The 12,704-nt window shown below is 35.5% G+C and overlaps 1 protein-coding gene across 2 annotated transcripts in view; it reads right to left on the bottom strand.

The window, feature by feature from the left end:
* Positions 1-12,448, bottom strand: part of LCOR (ligand dependent nuclear receptor corepressor) — a gene marked incomplete at both ends in the record, with an annotated part of 34,124 nt that extends 21,676 nt beyond the window's left edge. The window contains 3 exons of one of the 2 annotated variants that reach the window (XM_079716209.1): positions 5,702-6,671; positions 9,263-9,356; positions 12,211-12,448. In XM_079716209.1, the coding sequence (XP_079572335.1) occupies positions 5,702-6,671; positions 9,263-9,356; positions 12,211-12,448 (1,302 nt within the window). Of the gene's footprint in view, positions 1-5,701; positions 6,672-9,262; positions 9,357-12,210 lie in introns of those variants that run through there. The other variant, XM_079716208.1, reaches the window with a different exon arrangement.
* Between the last annotated feature and the right edge of the window lie 256 nt (positions 12,449-12,704).

Below are 12,704 nucleotides of genomic sequence, written 5' to 3'. Positions count from 1 at the left end.
TATGATTAACTAAAAGTGCTTGCTTTTCGGCTTTTACTGATATAGCTATAAATGAACTGGAAACCTTAAAATTACCCTCCTAATAGTTGCAGAATTAACTCATATTTTATTGTTTGTCAAGCCAACGTTAATTTGCCTTTATTCTCACTTTTCAAACAATCTAAAAGATTTTTCTGACTATCAAATGAAGGTGGCCCAACTTTACCATGTTATCTATCCTGCGACTCATGTTTAGTACTGTAGGGCAGAATCTTTAGCTTTTCCTGATCTACATACTTTCCCCATCCTACTTCCCAACTCCCTCCTCCAATCTCCTTCATAACACTTAGGGCACACAGCTACAGGGATAATGTCTGCTTCTTTAAAAGGCAACTGCGAGTTTATTTGGGAATAAGAGACAGAGAATATGCAAAGAATTTCCTCTATTTTCCCTTCAGTCACCATGTTCACAAATCCTACTTAAGTCTCAAGGACAGAATGTATCCAAAAAAAACCTAAGAAGACTTTGGAGGTCTGCATTCCTTGTACCACGATTATACTTTTTTCCTTTTCAGTAGAGCTTGAAAGCAATTAGATTAAAAAAACATCCCTATATAGCTTAATGAAGTTTCCAAATGGGCTGTCTGGTTAAAGCCATTAAGTTTAATAACACTGGCTTGACCGTAGTATTAATGAAGACCTAATTATAATGGAAAGGTAACAAGGAAAACAATCTTTGATATCTTCATGAAGGTCAAAATTTAACCTGGAACTTTTAATGTCTCCTATAAAAGACTAAGTGGAACAATTCAGTCTATTGCCATATTCCATCACCAATGACAGCAACCTGAATATATATATATATATATATATATCAGAAAAGGATGGTTCACATGAAAACAACCTCTGGCATTTAGTTTAAGAAAGAATAATTTCCAAAGCAAAAATATGTAGTTTTAAAATTAAATCTACAGGGATAATAGCTGTTAACAAAATGACACTGAGCTGTCATATCTGCTGTAACTACTCAAAATAATTTCAGGTTCTGACATTGGGCTGCCTCAATAATTTGTTTTATAAAAATAACTGAATCCAAGCTTCACTATTATGGGTCAATGAAATATAAGAGACTCACAAAGGCTTAGAACCAAGCCTCGCACCATGTGCTTACTTGGGGCAGGGGGAGAACACATAGCTCACTAGCAGCTCCAAGGCTGCCACGTACTGCCTAATGACAGAAGGTAGTTATGATATGGGCCTTTGCAGGTAGTCATTTTTAGTTTAATTTAGAGTTCTCTCCAGAAAATTGGGAACTAAACTTCTCATTGTGCCTTACTGTTTTACTATCTGATCCCATATAGCTCATCTTATATATACCTCAGGTAAAATGTTGGGGAATGGAAATGCCAATTGGTTGAGGTAATGGTTTATATAAGATAACCAGAGTTCTAAAAGCACTTCAATATTGTAAAGTAAAAGTGTACCAAATAAAGCTAATACACACTTCACACTTGTTGAGCTTGCTCACCAGAACTGAACAGTAATTAACTTCACTTAAAGACCCCTATTATCACACAAAGCCTTACTCATATCCATGATCTGCTGCAGCAAAGGTTTATCAAGCAACATCTAAACTTCAGAATAACAACAAACTTAACATTAAAAAGTATTATACACAAATATAAATTATTTTTCCTGAAAGAGAGACCTTGTCCTTCATGGTATTTAGGGAACAGAATAAAGTGTATAGCTCATCACAAACACAGTTCAGTCACCTGTAAGCCTACTAAACAAAGTAATATAATACAATACATTACTGTCAAGCTTGATGACTGTTTCAAAAGTGAGAAAGCTAATGATAAAAATACCAACTAGATATCCTTCCACGGAATTAGTGTTTTTGATTTTATAGTGCCATAGCTTATCTACTCTACATCTATGTTCTCTCATAAAAAAATGTAGGAGTTGATTTTAAATACATTATCTCCTAATATTATTTTGAGTCATATCATATAGTTGGAGTAATGTCATCATCCGCCTACTGGAAAATGAAAGGAGAAAAGGCTTTTGTGACAAAGATAGCTGTGAACTATACTTTCCCATACCATAAAAATGGTCAGCTGTTGTTTGGGCCATGCAAAACTCTGATTAGCAGAAATTAAGCATGCGAATAGACCAATCTCTATTACACATTTATGAGGATGTTCCCAAACTAGAATATCTACACTGAAAGTGCCAATACAGAATAGTGGCAAATCAAGAGGGAAACCAAATATTACGGGATCACTGCGGCACCAAGACTGACATGACAGCCAGCCACGTGATGAGCCACATCCAAGAAACACATGGTATAATGGAACTCTGAACACAAAATTTAACATTAAAAGTGCACCTGAATATTACAAACTAACTTTACAAAACCTACAATAAGGTAAAATATATATCTTTTGAAATATTCAGCAGCTTTCTGTATTTTTTTAATTTTTTTTTTTTTTGGAGAGGCTCATGAAATTTAAAAGGGACCACTATCTAATTTCAACCATGCTTCACAAAACAATAATGGCTATTTTATATTGCAGTTACCAGTGTAATGCAATTAGTGCTTTAAAATAATCTACACTCAAAAAGAAAGAGAGAGACCGACCGACCTTTGGAGGAAATATGCTTATTCAAAAGCTTCTTGGAAAAGAAAATTTACCTGAATATCAAGTCATGACTGATCTCAAGTGTAATGTTTAAAAGCTTCACAGACATGAATATTACAATCTTCAGGTCTCAGGACTTTTAATCTGAGAAAGTTTAGAGTTTGGTTTGTTTTTTAAATTCACTTTCTAACCAAAACAAATAATAGAAGTACTCAAATTTTCACTATTTACAACTCTCAGCCTACAATCTGAAATGACACAATACAAGTTCTCTTATTTAAACTGCAGCATTAAAGGGTAGGCACACCATTCTTCTGCTGCTCGATTGTCATCCACTGAAACACACATAGAAAATATTTATGTTAGTAAAATGATCACTCCATGTACACTACAATGACAAAATTTACATAACTCAACTCATACATCACTTTAGAGACTACCACATAGGATTAAAACCTCTCTGAACAGTAAAACTCTACAAAAGTTGAACTTTTAGGGCCAGATTTTTAAATGGGCCTTTAATGATGCCTTTCTGAGGGGATCAAAACAAGCACAAATTAATTGCTCAAAGGACCTTTTTGCAGCAATCTTGGGCTACCGAATACCCCCAAACATCATGCAAAAAGGTACCATGGCTGCAATTAATTATGTGTGACAAATCGAGTGTGGAACAAAGGAGGTGTTCCTTCATAAGCTTAGTCCTTTGCTTTCAGCAAAATTTCTACAATTTCCTTCAACTGCAGATGAAAACCATACATTTCATTAAGTATTTTTTATTGCAACTTCCAGCTAGGCTAGAAAATACTGCAGAGTCATACACTGCTCTGAACCCAAACTGCTTTTTCTGTTGAGAAGACTAGAAAGCTAAGAGGAAACAGGCTCAGTCATCCACTGATTAAACTGCTACACAAAATAACCAAACCAAAAGAGGAACCCAAGCCCAGGCTATGTCAAGAATGTGTGTATTTTAATAACAGCAATGGTGTGCCTAACCTTTGAACACACAGGTTGCTGAGGGAAAACTATCCTTAACCTAATTAACTGCTCCAAAATTTCCAGGCAAGAATTTATGCCTTGGGAATATCTGGACCTACTTCTCAAACTGTTAGTATCCATCAGAAATCATCAACCTCAATTTAATGCTCCAAGTTTTGATTTTATTTTACACAAAAACTCCAGTGATTTTTTTGTTTGTTTTTGGTTAAGCATTTAGAAGGGGCTGACCACCTTTCTCAGCAGATTAGAATACAGGGTGTATGTGGGGTGGATTTTATTTTGCACGAAGAGTAATTTTAATTTGGTCACAATGCAAAATTAAATTTCATGGGCTTTATTTACCTGTTATTCTTGCAAAAAAGTTGTAGAAAATAAACGTTCCAAACCTTATCACTGTAATTTTTTTGTTTGTTTGTTTGTTTGTTTTTGGGTTTTTTTGCGGTACGCGGGCCTCTCACTGCTGTGGCCTCTCCCGTTGCGGAGCACAGGCTCCGGACGCGCAGGCTCAGTGGCCATGGCTCACGGGCCCAGCCGCTCCGCGGCATGTAGGATCCTCCCGGACCGGGGCACGAACCCGTGTCCCCTGCATCGGCAGGCGGACTCTCAACCACTGCGCCACCAGGGAAGCCCATCACTGTAATTTTAAAAGCCCATCTCAAAAAAAACCTTAGGTGTTCTTTAAGGAGTGCTTATATAAAACACAATCTGAAAGGTCCCGAACTGTGTGCTAAACAACCATAAAAATCAGCTAAATATCAGAAAAAGTTAAGAAGGGGATAGTATGTAGGATGCCAAAAAAAAAAAAGAAAAGAAAAGAAAAAAAGAGTTCAAAGCAACAAATAAAACTAAAAAAAACCCTGCCCCCTTGTACTAGTATCTGAATTAGTTAAAAAAGAATTGCTAAGGAGCTTGACTTCTGATTGAATTATTGTTAGAACTGAAATGCAACCTAAATCATTTTAGGTTACCTTGGGGTTGTGTTCTTTCTCTCACCACAAACATGGATTCTTCACTTATGTGGATATTTGAGCAGATTACTGAGGCTGTAAAATCTAGATACCACTTTTGTAATATTATAATTACTCACACACATTTCCCCCCTATTTTTCCCATCCCCCCAATAAACAGATCTTAAATATTTTAAAATAGTTGCTGCAACTGACATTTAGTTGTTAGTTAGCACGTGATCAAATCTGTAAAAGGATTTAAGAATACAAAAAAACTTAATTTGCTAAAATGAGGCATCCTCTATTGTTTTATGTAATGTACCCTGACTGCTCCTGAGTAAGAACGGAGCTCGTCCTCCATGAGATAAGGCTATATCCTCACTTGTTGGTGAGACCAAATCCTACCCTTAGAAAATCCCAAATGAAATAACAGCAAAGGTAGTGTTACAATGTAATTGAAGCATTTTTGAAGGTAGTGTGTGCACATTTTCCACCTCCTTCCCCTCCCTGGGTGAGCACTAAATAGATTGCTAATTTGTTAAGTAAACTTAATAGTGAGAAGGAAATCATAAAATGTTAATTGACCCAAATAATTATTTATCATTGAATAGCCAAATTTCTTCAATTCAAAAGTTCATTTTTCTTAGTTTCTTTAGTTTAACCCTTAAATTAGTTGAATCTCAGAAGAAAAAAATGTGAATAATTTTATAAGATGGCTTTCCAATTTGCAATGATAAAGCTCCCAATATGACAGAGGTGGTTTCTAAAAGGGGGCTTTTTTCTTTTCTTTTCTTTTAAATAAAGGCAAATATAACTTAAGAAAAAAAAAGAAAAGCATGCAGGCTCTACAGGCAAGGAGTCCACTTCCATGTATCTGTTCTCTGTGAGGTAACTCAATTCTCTTTTGTAGAGAAACATGCAAAAGGCCAAACAATATCCCGAGCCATACTGCACACGAAAATTTTAAAATATGCAACATTCAGAATGCACCTTTCACCCCTGTACACACAAGTCAATGCAAAATCTGCAAAGAAACAAGTGTCACAGTAAATGAAGTTAGGTGCCAGCAATGACAGCTGAACAATGCAGTAGTGCTCACCCAGTTTGTACAGTAATTGGCACTCTACAGTATTCCTACTCATTTTTTGATTCATTTGCACTTTGTGCTGCCTCTCCCTGGGGATCTAATTCAATCTTTACAGAAACATCTGGCCCCTCCGACCTCATTAACTTCATCTTTTTCTTTGGAGGGTTTTTCAAAGTGCCCAGCCTCTCCTTTACTTTGTACTCCAGTGTACTGTGGGGAATCCCATAAATACTCTGAGCTTTGGAAACACTCATTTTTCCACTCATAACCACTGAGATTGCTTCCTCCAGTATCTCACTGTTGTACTGTCTGTAACGCCCTCTTTTCTTCCGAGGCTGCTTGGAGCCAGGATCTCCTTCTTGATCCGATGTGGGATATGGCTGTCCAGAGGTAGACTGCTCAGCATCTGAGCCCCAAGAATCGGGTCCAGCATCTAACATGCTTTTTCTATTTTGTTTTGGAAGAATAGCCCTTAATTTTTTACTAAGCGCGCTCTCCGTTTGTGAACCCATTACCAAAGAGCTATAGCTGTACTGATCACCAGTGCGATTTTCCCAAGAAAGATCCATTCCTCGAACTTGTGGTATCTTTAAATCTACAGGAGATGAATGGCTCACATCCTTTTTCCCATCTTGTTTTGCTTGAAGTGCCATTTTTGGAAAGGCAGAGTTTTCTGCAAGAAAAGGAAGGTCACTGATGTTGTTGAGTGCACCATTTCCCCTGAACTTCATACGGCTGAGGTTGAACTCATAATGTGGTTTTGCCCAAGAGGCTTCCCTGGATAATATTAAGTGTTGTCCATGATTCTGTAATCCAGATGGTCCAAGGCTGGCAGCTGTGGACAACTGGTTTCTGCTCAGTAGTTCTTCACTAATCTGCAGGGATCGAGCCAGTGGAACTTTGAGTGATGTGGAGTGTCCAAAACCTTCCCTGGTTCCATCCTGTAAGCTTCTTGGAGGTACCCCATCACCACTCCGAAGTCCGTCTGGGCGGTACTGGCTGGGTCTCCCAGGTCGCCTAATTGGATGGAAGGAAACTGATGTGAGCAGGACTTGCACAGGTAGGGAGGGATGGGTGAGGGGACCACTCCTTTATTAGAAGGCCTTGCTTGGGTAACATCACTTTGTGTTATTTATTTATTTTCTCTAAAATTTAAAAAAAATGGTCTCGGCAGTTAGTTTTAAACTTGTTCACAAAAACAAAAACAAAAACAAAAAACAGAAAAACAAAAAGAAAAAAAACCAGGAGCTTTTGGGCAAAGAAAAATTAAACCTGTCAGCTGGTCTCTGGTTGGGTTCACAAATATTCGGAGAAAAAGTTTCGCGCAACTGTCTGAAAATAGCACCTTAATTATTAATTACAAAGTAATCATCAAGTCTCCGTAGATCTACAAAGAATTGTGTTACCAACGTGACGTTACCACTAAACAAGTACAGTAATAAAAGAGTAAGCCAAATAATTTATTTTAATGCAACATAATTCAACATTCATGACAACCAGCTATAAAACTGGAACAATTTACATTGGTGGAACCCATAGATAATTGCTCATTTATCCCACAAACAAGTTGATGTTCTTATCAAAAAATCAAACAATTCCAAATGACATTTCTTATTTTGCTTGGGAAAAAAAACCATGGCTACCAGCCCCATGGGGGGGAAACCCCAAATCAAAACAAAACAAAATACCTATCAAATTATAACTTACCACACTTCTTCATTTTAAAACACCATTAGTTGCAGATACATGAGTACCACTGATTTTCCATTTGAAATAATCCAAGCTTTAAAGAAACTACCCTTTATTTCCCCCAAAACTTTGTTCTTTAAAGTCTACTCAAAGTAATTATTGTCAGAGATACATAAACAATTTTTTAGCATTTTTTCTTTAGTTAAAAAAAACCCTTCTTCTTAAAATACCAAACATTAATTTTAAAATTTTAAGTGGACAGCTTTCAAATAATGTTTAAAAAAGTCAACTACTTACACAAAGTTAATTCATAAGGCTTTCATTTTTACAATAGATAAAGATTATCAATGATAAAACTGGCAACTGGTAAAGCATGCCCAAGGGGAATAATTACATTAACTAGGCACAAAAGTGGAACTTTGCAGAAATAATGGTAAACCAGCTATGTTCTCCAAAAGTCTACAGGGACTCTGACGTTACCAGTAAATAACATATAACAATTCAGCTAAAAGATGGGCAGTAGTGCCGGTGCTTTTGTCTTCCAGAAAACACTACCACAATAAAAACATTTACTTTCCATTCAGAGGGACAAACACAGCAATTTCAACAATATAATACATAGACGTGGTGGCCAAGTTTAAAGTGAATCTTAAGCAAGGGATGCATTATGCAAACAGCACTTAGGCTTCTCTTACATGTGTCCTTAATTACATAACTCAAGTTTTTTGACATATAAATGGAACCAAATGATTTGGGACCATGATGACTTAGATCTATATTTAGTATGAACTACAGTGAAAAAAAGGGCTTAAGAAAAAATGGTTAGTAAACTATGCAAAATGGATTAAATTAATGTTATTTTTAGACTGAATAAAGGAGAGAAAAAGGAAGATGATGAAATTTTAGAGAAAATAAAGGGAGCATTTCAGAAGTCAGTAAAGGAATCCTTCAATTTGAAGGTAATTAAGAATAAGTTGAAAAAGGTTAGTCCATTTAGCGTCTGCTTACTCCTTTGGTATCTAAACATCTTCCCCATGTTGATATTCTAAAAGTTAAATAAACCTAAATATTAACTAACTTACCAAAGTTATGTTTCGTATCTAGATGAAGCTTATTTTTGGTCACAACACAGTTTTATGGAAATGCCTTCCCAATACGGCATCTAAGCATCTTCATTAATACCTGACCATTTAAAATGGCTACTATGTACACACAGAGGGAGAATTAGACAATTCTTACATCATAAAATTAGGTGGTCAGAAAATTCACTTTAGTCTGCTAATCGTTATCAAAACTGAGCAAGTAATAATGTCTTGGCAGCCTAAGATGTTATCTATCAACATCTACAACCGGTCTAATCTAATAAAAACAAAAAATACACACAATTATTTTCTGAACTGCCACACAGAATTAAAACTGCAGTTCAAATCAACAAACCAAACCAAACCAAACCAAACCAAACCAATCCAAACTAAACCAAACCAAACCAAACCAAACAAGAAAAAAACGAACAGCCCCCATACTCCATTAGAGATACCAAGTTAAATACTGGAGCCCAATTTTCATTCAACAACCTCAGCACACAAAATACTGCCTTTACATGTGAACTCTGGAATTATTCAGGTTGGGTTTCACACTCCCAAACACTCAACAACAAAAAGTCCAAAGACATTCTTGCCATATTCCTGATTATTTACTATTTGTACTAAACTGGCAAAACTGATCTATATTTGCCAATTCTAGATTTCAGATTGTGCTTTTACTTGATTGATAGACTAAAAGTAATTTTACTAAAGGCCCACCTAGTAACAGTGTTATTCTAAAGGATCAAGTTTTAAAACATACAGGGGAGATTGGCATCAATCTTTGATAAATTGTCCCCTATAAAACTGTGGAAGGCCACAAATATTTTCCCTTACCCGTTCCCTTGAGTACTGGAGCAACCTGGAGAATGGCTCAGGGAAGTGCTGCCAGCACATGGACTTTTCTTAGTGGATAGATCAAGTACACCGTCTGTAGAGATACAAAGAAACACCTGAGGATATTAAAAACTGGGAGCAAATATGAACTGAATAGGCTAAAAATGTCAAAGCAGTAGGCTTAGTCAACTAAACAGATAAAACTAGCCATATACTTTGAGTTACAAAACCAATTTGTTAATAGAATCAGGATATTTTTCCTCCCGAAGTGACATAAATTTAGTAAAGTTTGTTATATCTCATATATCCAAGGGTTAAATATTTCATTAATAGGGCAAAAGCAAAGGTAAAGCATTAACACTAAAGATGTTAAGATATAGTGAGATATTAGAAATAGCAGTTTACACAGTATGAGGTTCTGCAATGGAACTATGAGATGTCATTTTCTAAATTTACCTTGATCAAAGTATGTGAGTTTAATGCCACAATGTCATATGAATTATAAAACCAAATTTCTCAAGAGCTAAGTCTACCTGAAACACCAGGAGTATATAAAAGTTAGATTTGGAAAAATTTAAATACAAAAGTCATTTTAAAAACAAGTTTATCTGGTTAAAGTAAACATATATAACTGTACAAAATAATATGTAATATGAACCAGTGGTTAACTGCCTATCATTTGCATGTATCCTAATCACTCTTCGGACCCATCTGCAAAACTTGTGTATTTGGAGTCAATCTTTTGGGAAAAATCAGCAGAGATTCAAAATTTACTTGCTGATATTTATAAAGGCAAGGTTTTTCGATGAATAAGCTATTATAAGTTGATGGGCAAAGTTTAAGGAAAGAAAGAAGAATGAAACAGTCTTGATACTGATGGGAGCCTCGGGGGATGACCATTTTTTTCTTTTACTGATGCTAGACCAAATCACAAATTCATGTTATTAGAACATAAAATTAGAAGACTTTATTCTCCCCAAAGACTTTTTTCCCCTCATAGACATGTCTAGAAAAGAAAAGTCATAGTCTGAATAACTTCTAAAGCTGCCATTCTGTCCAAAATTAACAGCGAAGAAAGATAATACTCAATGCCTCTGATTTTCAGTTGGCCAGCAGAGATGCCTGCTATCTAGTTATGTTAAAAGTCACCCCAATATAGAACCCACTTGGGACTTGTATCTGAGGACACTGTAACTCCCTATTTCAGGCAGTTAGAAATAAATATGCAACTGAGTTTATAAACCAAAAAAAGCCCACAACTCATACACAGTAAGTGTTGTCCTTTAGAGTCACTAATATTTCTAAAAATGTAATCTTATAGAACCAAGTATCCCATTAGCCATCTAACCCAATTAGATACCTAACAAGCAAATGCACTGCTTAAAATATTTCCAACCAAAGACAGTACTATTTTCATAGTCTGTCTAATCATATTATAGGCAACATATTTTAAATCTACCACTGAAGATATTGTGATTTAAGTTGAAACACATTAAAATTCATTAGGAAATACACTTCTAAAAATTTTGTTTCATTTAAGGTTTATATACTATAATCCTATCATCTAGTTCAAATTTCTCTTGGTAAGAGCATGCCGTGAACACAACATACCTCTCAAGCATAAACACTAGCCTTAAGAAGTTAGACCAATTTGTATTTTTGTATGTTAATCTCCATTATTAATACTTTAGATACAACCTCTATGCTGTCATTCTATTGTAAACCTGAAGCTTGTAATGCAATATTTAGAGCAAACAGATTTTTAATGAAAGTTACCAATCTGTGGTAAAGAAAACAATCCTCAATAAAATAGAAAAGAACAACTTTACAAACACCGTAACCAAAGACACTAGGAGGTCTAGGAGGCCTGCTAGGAAATCTCTCAGAACTTCAGAGATTTTGATTGCTGCTCACTACACACAAAGAGAAAGAAGGCAAAGGAAAGCTATTCAGAAAAATATCTTTGATAAGCGACTAAAGCCAGTCCATTAAGTGTCATTCCTTCATAAACAACTTAAAATAAGCAAAATAAAGTTCTTTCAAAGAGGTTCTTAGAAGAATTAAACTTATTTACTTTGCAAAATAAACATGTATTTCTCGCCAATAAATCCACACTTTTATGAGATTTCTATGGCAATAAAATCTCAGTAGTACAGATATCACCAATTTACAATTTGTAGTGGTTCAAACAGTGGCAGAGTTGAAATGCTCACTTCATCTTTGTGAAATTAAAGGTAAAATGAGATCACAAAGCAACACGGATATTTAATTTACTTAAGAGAGTAACTTTTCAAAGACTCAAGAAATATCTGCTATGCAAAATTGACACCCTCTTAACCTCTTCACTTAATTAGGATCCTCACCAACAGATTACCTTTTGAAAATACTCTAATTAGTTTATAATACAGTATATGTATGTATGTGTGTATTTATAAAATACTGAATACAGTTAACAACCTGGAGTGTGTCTACTGTCTTCTCAATATTTCTAACCTCATGAGTTTTTAAAAAAATGCAAATAACACATATTTTTGCCTCATGATCTCATCTGCAGAATATAACTTCTATCTGACAAGATGCATTTATTTCTCAGATAGGTGTTAATCCTAAACATTGATGGAAAGGGTGGAAAGTTAATTTTTCAAAGGGGTTTTAAAAACAGTGGATATGACAATGCTTGGGAAAGTGTGAACTACTTCTACAAATATCAAGTAACAGCTGTAACCACCTAACTTTCTGGGTGGTACATCAATCATGACTACGAACTATTGATGGGTAAAGAAGCCAATTTATACTTCTTCTCTATCACTGCAGAGTCAGGAATAATTTAAAAATCACATTAGTTTATCCTATTATTGCTTCTGGTGCCCTACTTGCCAATACTTTATTTTCTCCCCAAATTAAAAGTATTCTAATTGGACAGAGGAGATCTTGACATCAAACCATACCTTGTTCGCTAGGTTCTGACTGAGACTTTCTGACAGTAAGGTCCAGAGGTGAGTCTTGGTCAGCCATGAGAAGTTTGCTGAGCACAGGGTTCTGAGTAGTTGCAGCCGTGGGAGAGGTGGTGACTGGAGATGCTTTCAGCAGGCTTTGGTTCTTTGTGCTATTGGGCTGGCTGGGGTCCTGAGTAGAGCTATTTTTTGAGGTATATTCAGCAGCAAATTGTTGGATCATTCGCTGCATGATCTCACGGGCCACTAGGGGAATATTGGGGTCGGAGACCCAGGGACTGTCTGTAAACAAAGATTTATTTACTTTTAAAGTGGGACAATGTACTAAAAAGAGACAGCTTTCAAGCAAACAAAATTTCATTTTATTTTTTTTCTTAAAATGCAATATCCTAAAAATAGTATTCCCTCTTAGAGTTATATTTTTAATCTCCAGGCTTATAAAAGTTGCAGATTTTTAAAAATAAAATTTTAATAAAATTATTTCTAAA

This window comes from Hyperoodon ampullatus, assembly GCF_949752795.1.
Source record: "Hyperoodon ampullatus genome assembly, chromosome: 1".
Taxonomy (NCBI): Eukaryota; Metazoa; Chordata; class Mammalia; order Artiodactyla; family Ziphiidae; genus Hyperoodon; species Hyperoodon ampullatus.
Note: the sequence above shows the minus strand (reverse complement) of the source record. Positions and strands in the feature narration are given on the sequence as shown.